Below are 17,528 nucleotides of genomic sequence, written 5' to 3' on the forward strand. Positions count from 1 at the left end.
TTTGTAGTTGTCTTTATAATGTTTTTTTACCTCCTGGTTTTATTTTAAACTCCTTATATTTAAAAAATTTTAAATATTTATATTTTGAACATGTCATAGCTTTCCACACTGCTCCCATCAGTCCCATCCAGAGTGCTTCTCATCAGTCTACTGCCATACCATCCTGAACGTGCCCGATCTCGTCAGAATTCTTCTCATCAGTCAGCAGATGTGTACTGACATCGGGGTCCATGTTCTCTCACTACCCACTTTTCAGCAGATGCCCCTCCTCCACCTTGGAGACCCGCCCAGAGCAGTCCTCCTCCTCTCATCTTTTTGTCTTTTATTCAAATATAGTTAACATGCAATGTTATACTAGTTTCAGGCGTACAGTATAGTGATTCAACAATTCTATACATTTTTCAGTACTCATCACAATAAGTGTGGTCATATTCCCTTTATCTGTTTCACCCTTTTCCCCACCCACCTCCCCTCAGCAACCACCAGTTCTCTGTATTTAAGAGTCTGGTTTTTCACTTGTCTCTTTTTTTGTTTGTTCACTTGTTTTCTTAAATTCCACATATGAATGAAATCATATCGTATAAGTCTTTCATTGACTGACTTAATTCACATAATGAATTCACTTAGTTCATTATGCCTAGAGGCATAATACCCTCTAGGCCCATCCATGTTGTTGCAGATGCCAAGATTTCATTCTTTTTTTATAGCTAAGTAATATTCCTCTGTGTGTGTGTGTGTCTGTGTGTGTGTGTGTGTTTGTGTACCACATCTTCTTTATCCATTCATCAGTCAATGGACACTTGGGTTGCTTTCATATCTTGGCTATTGTAAATAATGCTCCAAAAACCTAGGGGTGATATGTCTTTTTGAATTAGTGTTTCTGTTTTCTTTGGATAAATTCCCAGTAGTGGAATTATTAGGTCATGTGGTATTTCTAGTTTTAATTTTTTGAGGAACCTCCATACTGTTTTCCACAGTGGCTGCACCGGTTTGCATTCCCACCAACAGTGCAGGAGAGTTTCTTTTTCTCCATATCCTCACCAATACTTGTTATTTCTTATCTTTTTGATTTTAGCCATTCTGACAGGTGTGAGGTGGTAGCTCATGGTGGTTTTGATTTGCGTTTCCCTGCTGCTGAGTGATGTTGAGCATCTTTTCATGTGTCTGTTGGCCATCTGGACGTCTTCTTTGGAAGAGTGTCTGTTCAGGTCTTCTGCCCAGTTTGATTGGGATTATTTGGGGGGGGGTTTGGTGTTGTATAACTTCTTTATATAATTTGGATCTTAACCCCTTACCAGAGGTATCATTTGCAAATATCTTCTCCCATTCAGTAGATTGCCTTTTTGTTTTGTTGATGGTTTCCTTCACTGTGCAAAAGGTCTTCATTCGGATGTGGTCCCGATAGTTTAATTTTGCTTTCTGTGTCCCTTTGTCCGGAGACATATCTAGAAAAATGTTGCTAGGGCCAATGTCAAAAAAATTACTGCTTTGCTCTCTACTAGGATTTTTTGGTTTCAGGTCTCACACTTAGGTCTTTAATCCATTTTGGGTTTATTTTTGTGTATGGTGTCAGAAAGGGGTCCAGTTTCATTCCTTTGCATGTAGCTGTCGAGTTTCCCCAACACCATTTGTTGAAAAGACTGTCTTTTTCCCATTGTATATTCTTTTCCTCCTTTGTCATAGATTAATTGACCATAGAAGTTTGTGTTTATTTCTGGATTTTCTATTCTGTTCCCTTAATCTATGTGGGGCCAGTTGCAAACTGCTTTGATTACTATAGCTTTGTAATATAACTTGAAGTCTGGGATTGTGATGCCCCCAGCTTTGTTCTTATTTCTCAAAATTGCTTTGGCTATTCAGGGCCTTTTGTGGATCCATACAAAGTCTAGGATTATTTGTTCTAGTTCTGTGAAGTTCACACAAACAAATGGAAAGATACTCCATGCTCATGGATCGGAAGAGCCAATATTGTTAAAACGTCCGCACTACTCAAAGCAATGTACAGATTTAATGCAATCCCTATCAAAATACCATTTTTCACAGAACTAGAACATATAATTCTAAAATTTGAATGGAATCGCCTTCTGTCTTCTGAGTCATTTCTTGCAGTTTTTCTTCCTTCACCAAAGTCCTCTCCTCTTTCCCTGCCTCTCTTTCTGTCCTTCCTGTGAAGTGCAGAGCCCCACTTGATCCCGTAAGAAACTAATAGAAACTCTATATCCTTGGCCAAGTTAACATTTTTTCTATTCCTGATGCTAGTTAGGTTTGGCTTTGTCCTTTGCTGTAATATTATGATTTCTTTAGGAAACTCTGCTAAGATGTACTATCAGCTATGCTAATAATACTAAGGGATTATTGATATTCTGACCTTAAAGAAATTCTGATGTACACAAATGAAAATATGTTGAAAATAATGTAAATGTTTTCCTTAACCTTGGCTTTTTGTAATTGAGCAGTTACTCCTTCACTTAAATTCTTACCTAAAAATTATTTATATCCCTGGGGAATGTTTTCTTTCCTTCAGAAATGATTTATTGATTGCTGTGTGCACACTGTGAGTCACCAGTCAGAAAGGGAGAATTCAGTACATTCGGGTGTGGGGGTGGAGGGAAGACAGCTAACGTTTTTGCATCCCTGTTCATGTTGAACTCTGGAAATCATTATCTTGGTATGAATCCTGACAGTCGCCCTCTGAGGTATGGAGCCTATCGTTCTCATCTCACACACGGTGAGACCAGGGCTCAGAGCAACCAAGTGACTCACCAAGGCCAATGGCTTGTAAGGGGCAAGAGCCAAGGACCAAAGCCAGGTGTCCTAGACTCCATCTCCACACCATGCCTCCACGTGAGGGGTACAGAAAGTTCTGGAAAAGCCTCACGAGAGAGGCTCATATTTGAGGGGATCCAGGGAAGACGGGTTTCATCTTTTTTTAAACAGGTTATTGGGGGATATTTGTGACTTCCCCCAAGCAGGATCCCACTGAAGTTTGGAAACAAACATCCTCTTACTGTGTGTAATTCACAGCTCTTCCCTGTAGATTGCTTGTAGACAAGGTCTCCTTTCCAAGGTTTGAGTAAGCCTTTCTCTTGAGGTGCTTTTTTCCTCACGGTCATTAGGTAATTGAACATTCTTTGTGTCTGACTCAGTCAGCATATGAAGCATCGTGACAAAATACCCTTTGAAAATCAGGGATGGGAGACACTGTGCCCCCCAGTGCATTGTAAATCGATGTCCTGTGGATCAGGACAGCTGAGAGAAGTCACCCAGGAAGCTAGGACCTTTCTGTCCAGGTCACTGTAATGAGAAGCAGTGGTATGAGCTGAAACGGTGAGTTCAAATCCTGACGCCTCCACTGGCTGTCCAAGCGAGTTAATATGAGTACAGCTCTTAGAGCAGTGCCTCGCCCGTAGTAAGGTTAGCATTGGCCGTTGTTAAGGGTCACAGCATCCCCAAGTAAGTATGAATGCAAAGAAGGGAACATTAGTGGCAGCTTTGGGGTTTTTAGAGAACTGGTTAAGGAAAGTAGTGATGAATTAGCCTTGGCTTATGGAGTCCCTTTGAAATGGTTTATCGTGTTCAAGGCCATAAAGGATTCATACTGCCTGTTTGTTGACATGGGAAAAGAACTGACCAGCAGGGTCCTCGAGGGGATTCTGTAAGTCAGCACAGATGCCCACAGTCTGGGTTCAGCTAAAGAGGCACCATCAATCCATGGCCCCTTCAAACCAGGAGCCCCAGGGCCAGCCCAGACCAGCGAGGAGGCAGACGCTGGAGGTGAGCAAATGCCCAGCACTGCCGAGGGAGGGCCTTCGTGGTCCCTGGTGCCAGGGAGGACCTGCTGCTCCCCTCAGGGGCTCTCCCTGTGGGGGTCAGCTGCTGACACCTTCTCCAAGCAAATTCCACTCATCCTAGAAATTGGGATCGCTTGGAAATGTAGCTGCCTGACTGGCCACTCATGAATCTTCTTCAAACCGTGGGATCCTGGGGCTAAAAGCCCCTTTTTAAAAAAACAAAACAAACAAAAAACCAAGAAAACGCTTTAAAAAAAGAAAGTGTAAATAGTACATAAGCTTGGAAAAAGGAAAGAAGGAACTTTTAAAATGTAGTATAAAGGGTTTTAAACCGAATATGAAAGTCCCCCTCCCTCTCCACCACAGTCTCCCAGATTTAACCAGAGTTGTAGTTCTCTTTGTGTCTTTGGAGAAGTTTTAGCTATAACATGCAAATATGTGTAAGCCTTTTAAAAATTTCCATGTGATTTTTTCCCCTCCATGTCTTACCTTTTTAACTTAATATAGTAATGATTTTTCTATTGTATCAGTGTGGATCTGCCTCTTTCTTTCTATTTATTTTGTTAGAATGAATTATAAAGCTGTTTCAGTGAGATGTGGAAGTTCTGACCTCTTACGTAATCCCATAGCTAAAAGTAAAACACACATCAAACTTGGCATAATTACAAGGAGAAATGGATCAGTTCACAGTTACAGCGGAGACTTAACCAAGGCTCCCTGAAACTGACATGGATCAGTCGGCCAAAAGCAAGGAGTAAAAAATGACACAGGAGACTTGAATCACACCATACACAGGTTTGATTGAGGGGAGATACAAGGAGCTCCGTATTCAACATTTAGAAAATGCACATTCTCTACAAGCTCGCACGGGACATTTGGTAAAACAGGCATATACTTGGCTATAACGGAGAGCTGGCCACTGCTGATTTCTTATAGTTGTAAGTTCTCAAACAGTTTTGTCTCTTGCTGCTGTCTCTTTCCTGAGTCAGTTCTACCCGTTCCTGCTTCACGCCCGCCTATTTTATGACCATCTAGGCTGAATTCCTCTCTGTGTTAGGTCTTCCTTCTTAGCTGCAGTTGCTTCGTAAAGACCTTTTTGCCTTCTTGTAAATTCGTGAGGGACACGGGCTGTTGGGTGTAATTTTTGTCTGCTCATGGCGAGGTTTTTCAGGTGAGTTTTCATCACCCTAGGGAAGTTGGGCTGCTCTTCTCTCTCACCCTTTTCCTTATGCTGTCTCTGCACAATGGTGAGCGTGTTCCTCAGGACTGACGTGGTGCAGGAATCCTGTCCGTTTCCCCGCCTTGCTTTTCTCAATAATTCTTCATTAGGATCTGATATGGACAGTGTGCGTCCGTCGTTTGCTGGGAGGGAAGGATTTGTGTCTCTGGTTCACATCTTGCCCCGGCAACTGAATCAGTGCCTTAGACACAGTCAGTACGCCGTAATAAATTAGCACAGAGGAGCTTAAAAAACAAAACAAAGACAACAGAAAACATCCAGAATTGAAGTGGTCATTTCAGATCCCATCCATTAGAGTTTTAATACATTATCTCCATACCGAATCCTGTGTATCTGGAGTGGGGGGATGGGGTGGGGAGACACACTTAATATCAAGACGTTGAGCCTTTACATTTTTACACACCGTTCATGGAATATAAAGTACTTCTTCCCCTGCATGGGTGAGGGGAGTGGGATTTGGCAGGATGCATATGCCAGTTGGTCTGGCCGTTCGGATTCTAAGCATTTTCCCCATAGGGTGCTCCCACAGTCTGCAAAGCCACAGGTATGGTAAGAATAACTTTAAGTAGCAGTTGGTTTGGGCCTAGTGTTCAAAGCTGGGTCCACACATAATAGGGACGCACATGATGACCCACTGAGATGGGACGGAAAAGCTACAACTATTTATGTTTATTTTTCATCTGAATAAAAGAAATGACACCTCACTAACATTTACTGTTAGAATAACTGCGTATCATCACTCAGTCAGCAATGTTGGGTCAGACGACCACTTGGACACTGAATTTCCAAGGCATCCTGAGGGAAGAGGTGTAGACAGAGGCTCTCACCTAAGTAACTGATTTGCTTTTAACACACAGCTGCTGTTTTCAGTTCCACGTGAGGGGTGAGTATATTTCTAGGCTGTGCTCTCTTACCTTATGTTAGTAAACGCGTGGCCAGCCACGGCCATCTCAGACGTGACCCTCACTCTTGCAGGGATGCCCTGGCGGAAGGAGCAGACTGCGGACCTGCAGCGAGTGCTCGCAGGCGTGGACAGCGACATCCCGCTGGTGCTGGTCAGCGGCAACCATGACGTGGGCAACACCCCCACGCCCGAGACTGTGGCGGAGTTCCAGCAGACCTGGGGGGACGACTATTTCAGCTTCTGGGTCGGGGGTGTCCTGTTCCTCGTTCTCAACTCCCAGTTCTGGTACGATGCCTCCCGATGCCCCGCCTTGAAGCAGGCACAGGACCAGTGGCTGGACCAGCAACTGAGCGTCGCGGGCCAGCGCAAGTGCCAGCACGCCATCGTCTTCCAGCACATTCCACTGTTCCTCCGCAGCATCGATGAGGGCGACGATTACTTCAACCTCACCCAGTCCGTGCGGAAGGAGGTGGCCGACAAGCTCACCGGAGCAGGTAGTGACCCGGGACCCCAGGGGCTGGCTGGGAGGGATGTCTAGAGGGGAGGCTTCCAGATCCTTCTTCCACCTCCTGCAGCCTGGTGAAGGGTAGGGAGGATGGGGCTTCGGACAGAACTCGGTCCTGACCCCAGCTGCACCCTCCACCGGCAGTGTGGCCTTGGACAAGGCCTAGCCCTTCCAGCATCAGTGGACTCATCTGTAAAGCAGGAGGAGCAGAAGGAGCTCTCTCAGAGGGTGCTTGTTAGGATTAAAGGAGCGGGGGCCTGTCAAGCATGACAGTAGCCGCTGGCCCACCAAGTCGTAAAGCTGTGGCAGCTGCTGGCAGCCGAGGATGGGGGTCCTGCAGGTATGCAGTTCCTGGGGCAGAGGGGGTCTGACTGTGGCTGTACTGATCCCAGGAGAAGGGATGATGCCAGGAGCACCTTTTCTCATACGTCTGGGAAGCAGGAACTTGCTCACCGGTAGGTGATCTTTAAGAGCTAGGCTTTCCGCCAGTGTCAGATGTAACCCTGGGACGTCCTGGGACGTGGCAGGTACTGGAGCCTCCCCATCAGTTTTCATAGGATGAGGACTGAATTGTCCTCCAGAACCAGGAGAGAGAAATGTATTTAGTCTGGTTTAGCCCACTGTCAGTTATCAGCTAATCAGGTATTTGACACACGCATGTGTACACATGGGCACACACACACGCACACGATGGCGTACTGGTCCGCACACCCTCCATCTCCCCTCCTGGTGGCACCTGCAGCGTTGCTCTCGTGAGAAAGGGGTGGTTCTCAGCCGATTCCCTGCGTGGCCAGCGACTTGGCAGGATTCCCGTTCTGACAACTGTCGTGTCTCTTGTTTTGGTTTTAGTGCCTCCTTTCAGATCTTTCCAGAGTGTACTTCATCAGATGCTTCAAACATTTAAATACATCCATTTATTTGAAAGGTGGTAGGAAGAGGGAGGTGGTGGCCTGACCCGGTAGCAAGCATTCATTTAAAAAAAAATTTTAAAAAAGCCTTGACACTCTTCTTTTCATCTTTAGGCGTTAAATGTGTTCGCATTTACTTGTGAAATGTACAATAGGCCCTTCTGTATTTTTGAGACATTTTACAAAAAGCTTGCATAATTGGAGACATTTTCCAACTGTTCCATGGAGATGAAGTTGGGAAACTTCTATTGAGGTCTTTGAAATTTCATGCCATGCTTGAGTTGGTGCAGAACACCATTTCGATGACAAGGAAATGAAGTGTCAAGATGGCATCAGCACCACCATGGAGACTATTTTGTAACAGAGAATAACGCCAGGGAGAACATTTAATGCCAGTGAAATGATTCCTTTCATATCAAATGTTAAATGATGCAAATGCCATCCCCGTGACTGCTCTTTGTCTCTGCTCCTGTCAGCCACATTCTTGAGTGGCGTGTGGTTCTGGGTTTCCCGTCGTCGTCGGAGCACATGCAGCCCACAGGCTCCCCCAGATATTGAGACCTGTAGACACTTACAGAGAGAGAGCCCACAGCTCTAACAGGGCAGCCCCTTGGGGGACACCTGCTGCCTGCCCACCAGGAGCCTGGCCTTGTATTCAGGATGCACCGTCCATGTCCCCATCAGGCCCGCAGCCCTGCAGGCCAAGGAGGGATTTGTGAGCACACCCAGAGCTGATCTGTGTCTTGGAGGTGGGTTCCAGTTGCCCCAGCTCACAGATGGCTATCTATACCAGGATGCCAACTGATTGATTTAGAGCGAGACTGAAACCCTCCCCTCAGCCCCAGCAGCAGAGTCTCTTCCCATGGGCAGAGCTGCATGGGAAGCCAAGTGACAAGCAGGAGCTTGCTTGCTCAGCGTGAGACGGAGCAGAGGAGCTCGTAGTCTTGTACCACTCTCAACGACATCAGGCCCTGGAATGCTGACGGAGCCATCTCCAGTAGGGCCTCCTTGCCCACAACAGTCTGATATTTCTAGTGCCTTCAGCATCTCTCCAGACTGTCGCTTCTTGAGGCTGCCATCTGGGTCATAGCAGCAGCTCCATAACACCCCTTCCTTTTGGGGTCCCTCCCACCCCCAGATAGGGCCAGCTCCCCACTCTTCCCCATGGTCTCTGCCTCTTCCATTTCACCTGGCCGGCTACTCCACTTCGGCACCTTCTGTATGAGGTGTCCCCGGCCCCACCTGGGTTCTTCCTCAGCTTTCTTGTACATGTGGAGTCATCTCAGTCGCCCACTAGACTCGGCTTCTGGAGTGGGGGGACACTGCTGTGGTCATCTCTGCATTCAGGACACCTGACTGGGGTCTTAGCTCATAATCAGTGCTTCGTTGCTATTTGTGCAGTGAGTGAAGGATTGACACGGCCCATTTCTTAGCACCCACCGTACTGCAGGCACAAAGCAGACCAGGTCCATGCTCTCGCAGAGCTCCCAGGCCAAGCTTGTCCAAGGTGTGTTCCAAGTGCCAAGCACACATCCCACATAATCCAAGCCCCTCGTTCTTGGGTAAAGCCACTTGTGCACCTCGACCATGGTCCACGTGCTGGCTTTCCAGATTCACACAGCAGCCAGTTTCTCTCTTCCCCCGTGGCCCGTGACTATAGCCACCATGCACCTTCATGTATGAGAAGGCCTCCTCTTGGCCCCTGGCCTTAGGGTCTTCCCCGAAGCCTGCTGCTTAACTGGGCAAGAGTGGAGAGATGGGTGCCTTTCATGCTGTCGCTTGTCAGTTTTAGCGGCTTATCAAACCAGGCCCTTTGCTTTATGGCCTTTCAGACCCAGAACAAACCAAGGGCAACATTGGGAAGAGATCAGAGGCCAGATGTGGACCAGCTCAGTGGGGGGCTGAGTGACCTGCTTGGTTTGGAAGCACGGGTAGGTAGGCTCTCATGGCGCACGTGTGTACCCATGACTCAGTAACGCAAAAGACTGCTCAGGTTACAAGATGTAATTCTTGGGCTCATTTGGGAAAGCCGAAAGTTCAAGTGACATTTTGTAAGATTCATTAATAAAGGACCATGGTAAAATTGGGGGTGACGCTGCTGTTTAATGTTGCCTCCGGCTTCCCCCACAGCAATATTATTCGCTAGTACTGTTCCAGTCTCATTTATCTCCTTGTGTTAAAATGCCAGTACTCAAAAATATGTCAAAAGCTCATCAGAATATCAGGGTAGCTTCTAATTATGATAATTGTGTTGTTATAAAATATCCTTTTAAAGAGCACATCCCTCCTCAAACCACCATGGAGGTAAAACCCAGCTTCCTTCCAGCAAGCTTAATGAATAATTCTGAGTCACTGTGTGGGATGAATAAATGATTTAATAACGAGCATCAACAATCATCTCTCATTGTTGCGTTAATTTTTCAAATGGGATGAGGTAAATGAGGAGGAGGGGTGTTACCGTACAAATGGGCCGCTACGTGCGTGGGGACGCATTCTATGAATCGAAGCCTGCGAGCCTCCCCAGTCAGGTTTCCCTAGAAACGGATGCATTCTGTTTCTACTTGTGAAGCTCAGTGAAAAACCTTCTTTGTGTGCGACAAAGGCCGCGTCGATAGCCAGTGCACGTAAACAGTTATCAGGGCAGGACAGGTGCACAGCCGTGCCCCTTACTGTCGGTCTTCCTTGGCTCTGCCCGAGGATAATCAATTTCATCACATCCATGGGATGTAGAAATTGGTTTTCCCCTTAATTCACCTGATACCTAGTTGAGTTGCAAAGACAGGTAGTAGATAATGAAATCGTGGCTGAACCCAGCCATTGTCTCTGTCCCTCATGCCTTTTTCAGCAGAAGGTTAATATGTGACCCAGTTAATATGGATTCCAATTTAAAAACTCAATCTTAAAAAACAAAAGCCTGGCTCTTTAACTGACCCTGGTCTCCCTTGATGTCTCGATACCTTTTCCGTTTTCCATTCTCAACATAGAAATGAGAACTGTGTAGTCGGGAGCCCAGAGTGAATTTGGCAATTACAGAAACTTCCAATAAGTTGATCTTTCTGGCAAAAGTTAATGAGTAATTTCACAGAAGTAGTTTCATCTCCAGTATTTATGCTTAAAAAGAAAAAAAAAACTAGAGAGAAAGAGATCTTAGCCCATGGTTACGGTTTTAGAATTTCAAAGTTTTAAAGAGCAAAAAGGTCAGGTTTCCAGGATCCACTTATAGGAAAAATAAAACATCAGATCCTACTCTAATGTCTTACTGAGTTCTATTGAGATTGTTTGTTTATATTCTGATTCCTCCAAGAAATGGAGTCCCAGCTTTGTTTGCCTCTGTAAGCCCAGCCCCTCGCCAAGACTGTCGTGTAGTAGCCCCGTCAATAAATAAATCCTGGTTAAGTGGAATGGAATTAAATTTGATTCTCATACTTACCAGCAGAATCAGAATCATAAGTACGGTCCCTATTACCTATGGTTTGGTGTTTGCCAACTGACTGTTGGATGGGAAATGTGTCACCTAGAGCAGCGGTCGGTGAACTTCTTCTGCAGAGGGTCACATAGTAAACGTTTTGGCCTGCGGTCTCTGTGGCAAGCGCTGAGCTCTGCTTTATGTAGCGCGGAAGCAGTTACAGACATATTTAAGCAAACGGGCGTGGCTGTGTTCCAGCAAAACTCTAGGTTTGCAAAAGCAGGCGTGGGCCTGCAGGCCATACTTTACCCACCCTAGGCTTAGAGAAGTCTTCCTGTTACCTGTGACACCCGTGCCCTCCCCCGAGGCTGTGTCCATGGTGTGCATGCTTCTGGTGACCCCACTGTGGCAGCTGCCTGACTCAGTGAAGGGTCTGTCCAGAGCAAGCCTCAGGTTCCTCAGTGGACGGCACGCCTGGATGAGGCAAGTTTCATTGGAGGCCCATGACATGATGTGGGGGTTCAGGGCGGGAGGTGACAAGGGGGCACTTAAAATCTAATACTTGGGTGTCTGTTTTCAGCATGTGTTAGAAAAAATGTAACTAGCTCTTCAAGTCAGAGAAGAATATTCGGTAAATGATAGTACAGGTAGCCTGTGGGTGAGGCAGAACTTGGGGTGCAGGGGTGACGTGTGGGCAGGCAGGATGAGGCCCTATCACATCACAGGGCAGCAGGCAGGCTTGGGCTTCAGACAGACCTGGATTCAAATTGTTTGGTACCACTCCCCCTGCCACGTGGCCTCACATAAGCTGCTGAACATCTTTCTGCCTTTCTGACCCAGCTATTAGATCGCGAGCCCACGCATGGCAGGCACATCTACTTTACGCTGGTCTAGCTTTTGTGCTTCTCATCCTGGGGTGCTGGCAGGAGGGGCAGAGTCTGCTCGCGACGGGGTGCAAGAGAAGCTCCAAGCAAGGAGAGGTGTGTTTGCTAGCGAGACTTTGTAAGTTGAGAAAGAAAGGAATTAGCAACTCTTTTCATAATATGAACTGCAGGAAGTGAAGCTAGACAGAACGTCTCTTAGCTCCTGGGATGTGCAGGAAGACAGACTGTGTCTCAAGGAGCCTGAGATTTTTCAGGGCGGATGAGGAATACATATTATTTTTAGTTTTATCAAAAAGGGGGTACTAGTTTAAAAGGGGGGAAGCACTCAACTAGATGCCAAATTCCTGTGGAATATGGTGATAGAATTTTACTCCTCATTACTTTTTCTAAAGCACACAGCACGTCAGTTAATGTTGGTAAACACACCTGTGAGGGTATAATTCGTAGTCAGGTATAATTCTGAATCTGGCCAGTGTGTCCTCAAGACAGTGGCGGTCATCTTGTGATGCCCTCTGTTGAAAGATTTTATTTATTGACAGAGAGAGAAAGAGTGAGAGAGTGCCCACGAGCAGGGGGAGGGGCAGAGGGAGAGAGAGAATCTCAAGCAGACTCTATGCTGAGTGCGGAGCCCGACAGGGGGCTCGATCTCACGACTGTGAGAGCACGACCTGAGCCTAAATCAAGAGTCAGATGCTCAACGACTGAGCCACCCGGACGCCCTCACAATGCCCTCTGTTTAAAATGCATTTTAAGAAGCTATCTTAGTGGTTGAGACCTCCTAAACTACCCTTTTTGAAGCATCCATAGAGTCTGGAGTTTCTGGGAGCCTATCTGCTTGAGGAATTTTACCCTCTTAAATTTAGATTTGGCCCCAAATTCATGTTCCCAGGTTGGGTCTCTTATTTGTTTTGATCAGTCCACCATAAAACATCCCGCTCTCGTCTGATGTCTGTGCCTCGTTCACCACAAACCCAGATAAAGGACCAAATGCCGAGGCTGCATCTGGCGGGAAGTGATAGATTACATTTCTCACTTCGGAGGTATCCTTAACAGTTGGGCTCATTAAAGTCGAAATCAAGTCCTGATTGTAAATATTTATAAACCGAGAATCTGGCGCGTTTCAGCGTGTGCTGCCAGTTCCCAGAGTTAAGTCAACATTTATTCGTTCAACACGTGGCATGGGCCCTGGGCGAGGCGCTGAGGGTAGGAAGGAAGAGGGTAGGAAGGAAGAACAGACAGAGGTCCCTCTGGTATCGTGGCTGCCATGCTCAAATTGAAAATGACCAGTTGCGTTGAAAAATCCCATTGCGACATTTCAAAAAGGAGACACAGCGCATGGGAAACCATAGTGACTGTTTATGGAATCAAAATATTATATCCTCTCTTTTTAGGTCATATTTTAAAAATACCAATTAGTGTCACTTTCAAATGAGCAGTGGGATGCCTTTGTGAAACTGAGTAATCCCTTGCTTAGCTAGGAATACATGTTATTCTAGCTTACTTACTTACTTACTTACTTCCTATACTAGTTCATGTAGTTTTAGTTACTGGACTTGCTTGCATTTAAGAGATATTTGCCCCCACTATGGCCAACGATATAAGTGAGAACGTAGAATACTGTTCTTTAAAATAAGCTAGAAATTGCTTTAGTTTTATAGTTGTTTTTTAATTTGACTTAACAAAAATGTTTGCATATGTATGATTCCTTTGGGTGAACGAACGGCACCCCCTCGGACAAGCCTCCTAGTGCAGACATGGCACTCCGTGCCCCTCCTCACGAGCCCGTGACCCTGTGTGCAGCACAGGTGAGGAGACCAGCACACGGACGCTCTCTGGCTCTGAGTCCATTCTAAATTGAACTTACAGACAGGTAAGAGCCGCTCGCAGCTGTTTCTTTTCCACAGGGGACTATTCTGTACACCAGCGGGCGGCCAGGTGAGGAGCTGCCTGCAGTAACGTTGCACAGGTGGAAGGGGTCACGGCCAAGGGCAGGTGTGACGCCGCCTTGCCCATGAGGGTCCAGTGGGGCAACCCCGCCAGGGTGGGGTCTCGTGGTCTGCACTTGTGTCTCCCTCAGGGCTGTAGCCTCACTCCCTCCCAGAAGCCACGTCACAGACACCAAACAGAGCAGCTTTTCTCCTGAAAAAGGGAAAAGATGAACCAGGTTTTTGAGGGCCATGGCTCATGTTCAGTCTTACTGTTACTTAGGGTCTGCCGGCGGCCATGCTTTTTGTCAGCACGGCCTCTGCACAAGCAGCCCCCGACGAGCGGCCTGGAGCCTTGGAGGTGGAGTTGCTCGTGGAGATCCCAGAGCTGGGAAGCAGGCGTGGTAACGTCTCCAGTGTTGGCGGGGATCGGATAAGATAAGCCACGGGGTCTGGTTCCTGGGGAGTGCTCAGTTAGAACAGCACTGTTGTGTTACCCGTCTTCCTGCCACGGTCGTTATTACCCTCAAAATACGGTGACTTAACACCTAAGAAATAGATGTGTGAGGAACATGTTTTCTCCTTTCTGCACGTTCACACCTCTGACCCACGGCTGGGTGGCTGCAGTATTGCCAGAGTTGGGACCCTCATTTTTCTGACCATGTTGTTTCTGCTAACCCTCTGCCCGCCACGCTGGGGTCCCATGTCCCCGAGTCAGGCCCACCATATGCCACCAGTGGGTGCTAGAAACACACAGGACTTCCTCCAGTATCAGTTTTACCTCCTGAGCCATTTAAAACACAATTAACATTACGCTCATGTAATAACAATGACCACTTATTAAATATTATGGTACAGTAATATTAGACTAAGAAACAGGACACGTACTATTGCTCTGATTTTATAGACAGGAAGAGAGACGCACAGCCGGGAAGTGGCCGCGCTGGGCTTACGTTCTAGAGCTCTGACCTCTTAGCCATGCTGCTGTCAGGGTAATGAGTAGAATGCACCTCGGGCGCAGGTATGAACTTGATGGCAGGATGCAGGTGGCCAGGCCAGCTTGGGTGGGGTTAGGTCCCACCTGCCACCCACCCCGTTGGCCCTGCACCTGCTCTTCTGCAGGGGCCGCCTCGGCAAGGAGCTGGTCCACCTCGCCAGGGAGGCTTAGAGCCTCCGTGTCTGATAGGTCTGCGGAGTGAGGCTTCAGGGAGCGCAACCAGGGTGAGGAAGGCCCCTCTGGCCTCAGCAAGCAGCAGCCTTTGTTTCAGACTGAGCTCCTCAGCTGGTCCTTTGATCTTGAGTGTGTGAATCACACCTTCTGCAGAGATGCTGTTGGAAGGCAGGGAGGGGTCTTTACCACCCCTGTAGACTCAGGTCCAGAGAGGTTCTTACCCAAGGATAGTGGGCACCAGAAAAAGCTTACTTAAAACATGGGGACTGTAGCTCTTAGCATCGAGTGATGAAGTAAGAATAAAGGTTGGCTTGGGGCACCTGGTGGCTCAGTCAGTTGGGCATCCAACTCTCGATTTAAGCTCAGGGTCGTGGGATTGAGCCCCATGTCAGGTCCACGCTGGGTGTGGAGCCTACTTAGGATTCTTTCCCTCTGCCCCTTCCCCCACTTGAGTGCAGGCGTGCTCACGTTCTCTCTCTCTGTCTCTCAGATAAATAAATCTTTTTAAAGAATAAATGTTGGTTTGAGACATCACGTTGCGAAAAGAGACAAATCGTGGCAATCCATTTACATCAACTTGTATTTGACGAAATGTTTGTGGTTATTGCAAATGTGCCCCAACTCTTAGAATGAATGAAGAATGAGTTAAGTGTTAACTTGGTTTCCTTGGTCTAAACAGTCTAAAGTTGTTGTTCAACAGCATTGTGTGTTTGACAGCAGCATCACGGAGGGTCAGTTTTGCATGAGAGAAAAATAATTCCAGGTTGCATCGGTTTTCCTAAGGGTCTCTTTCTGAATCCATCAGTAATCTGATTATTGCCCTTCTCGGGAACTCTCCTGTGTATACATCCGTGTGTTTCTTCTGCCAGAGCCTTCCATGTTGATGACTTGCCCTTCTCCCAATTCCATCTGTTCCCCAAGTGTCACTTTCGTTGGCTTTATGAAATCCCATGTCTTTAGTATGATTTGTGATTCAATACAAAGGTGCCTCTGCTGGGTTGTACAGGTTGGGTTTGGTTTGGTTTTTCTTTCGTAGGGGGCTTTGTTTATAAACAAGCTATTCCTAACGTTTTCTTGTTATTAAGGAGTTCCTTCTTTTCATACAGCTGAGATCTTACCCTATGAGCATTTTAAAAGCAGAAGATGATGTCATACACAGCATTATCATGTGTCGTTAAATGTTCCCCAGACCACCGATACTTTATACTACACATAGACATACCGTGTTCGTTGAACTCTTTTGCCATTATTGGACACTTAAAATCTTTTCCACTTTTTCTCTGTGGTAACAACCATCACGAACTTCTCTTTGCACAAACAGGTCCAAATCTTAAATTAAAAATGCTTGCACATTTTTTAATTTATGAAACCTGTGCCTGAAATTGGTCTTGGTAAAGCCAGATGTGACCTCCAGTCATGTTTCGCTGAAGAGGTTCAGCGTTCTGATTGGAAGAGTAACTGGAACTCGTGACACTGGGGTCAGGTGCTTCGTCTGTTGTCACATTCATCTCTGTGTTGAGCCCTTAGTGCACACATGCTCTGTTTTTGGAAACTACCAGAACAGTGAATAGTAAGCATCGGTCCTACCCCCAAGAAGCTCGGTGTAGGGGGAAGAGTCAGGGAAGGAACCAGAGAATGACAGTCAACGTAAATGTCTTAGAGGGGACTTGAGATGCATGAGACATTTGTTTCTAATATTTATTTAATTTAATTTTTTTTAAAAGATTTTATTTATTTATTCATTCGACAGAGAGAGAGACAGCCAGTGAGAGAGGGAACACAGCAGGGGAGTGGGAGAGGAAGAAGCAGGCTCATAGCGGAAGAGCCTGATGTGGGGCTCGATCCCACAATGCCGGGATCATGCCCTGAGCCGAAGGCAGACGCTTAACCGCTGTGCCACCCAGGTGCCCCTGTTTCTAATATTTAAATTCCTCTCTCCAGAAATCACATTTGAAGTTGTGCAAATACTTGGCTTGCTACCTGCTTGATAGGGGCATGGTTTTCCATAAGAATGTGAGAATTGTGTCATCCCTGGTGCCATGGATAGCTTCTCTATCAGGGACATTTCTTCCCTTCTTCCTGTATCCTTTATTTTCCTTCTTCTTCTTCCTTCTTTTCATTCATAACCACCTTTACTTGATGGCTGTGTCTTCACGAAATCACTCCAGCAAACATTTGCTTTGATGGGGGCACCCATTCAATCCAGTAGGTGTTGGGGGTTGCCTACTCTGTCCAAAGCCTATATATCATGATGGAGACTGCTTTCAAGAGAAAGAAGACTTTTCTGTATGATTGATCCATCAGTACACAGAAGCACTGTGATGACTGTCCCCATTTCCTGTCATCCGATCAAGGTGAAGGAACAGCTGTCTTAACCTTGTCAAGGTCGCTGACCCTCTGGCCAAAGGTAGCCATCCTTAAAGCTAAAGCCAGGTGCCTCTGGTATAGCAGGTGGCAGTCAAAGAGGACGTGGGCTGTAATTGTATAAAAATCATATAATTACAATTTTTTCATTCTTAAAAACTGTGAAAGCAGATCTTACAAGATGTTATCTGTGGGTGGTGGGAATATAAATGTTATTTTTTATACTCATCTGAATCTTCTAAGTTTTTCCAAAAAAATGAAAAAATAATCAAAAGAATCCCTGCAATGACATCTAGGTTGGGGTTGGCAGACAGTTTCTGTAAATGGCCAGATTGTACATATTTTAGGCTTGTGGGCCAAGCGGCAAAAGTAAGGGTATTACTTGGTGCTTATGTAAACCTACCTAGAGGCATTTAAAAAGCTAAGAAGC

General features: G+C 46.4%; 1 protein-coding gene across 4 annotated transcripts in view; it reads left to right on the forward strand.

The window, feature by feature from the left end:
- The window catches only part of CPPED1 (calcineurin like phosphoesterase domain containing 1), a 195,418-nt gene that overhangs the window by 72,740 nt on the left and 105,150 nt on the right, over positions 1–17,528 (forward strand). For all 4 annotated transcript variants that reach the window (XM_034670360.1, XM_019798393.2, XM_002918068.4 and 1 more), the window contains exon 3: positions 6,007–6,429. In XM_034670360.1, coding sequence (XP_034526251.1) covers positions 6,007–6,429 — 423 coding nt within the window. The remainder of the gene's footprint in view (positions 1–6,006; positions 6,430–17,528) is intronic.

Source organism: Ailuropoda melanoleuca, chromosome 10 (assembly GCF_002007445.2).
Source record: "Ailuropoda melanoleuca isolate Jingjing chromosome 10, ASM200744v2, whole genome shotgun sequence".
NCBI classification, from domain to species: domain Eukaryota; kingdom Metazoa; phylum Chordata; class Mammalia; order Carnivora; family Ursidae; genus Ailuropoda; species Ailuropoda melanoleuca.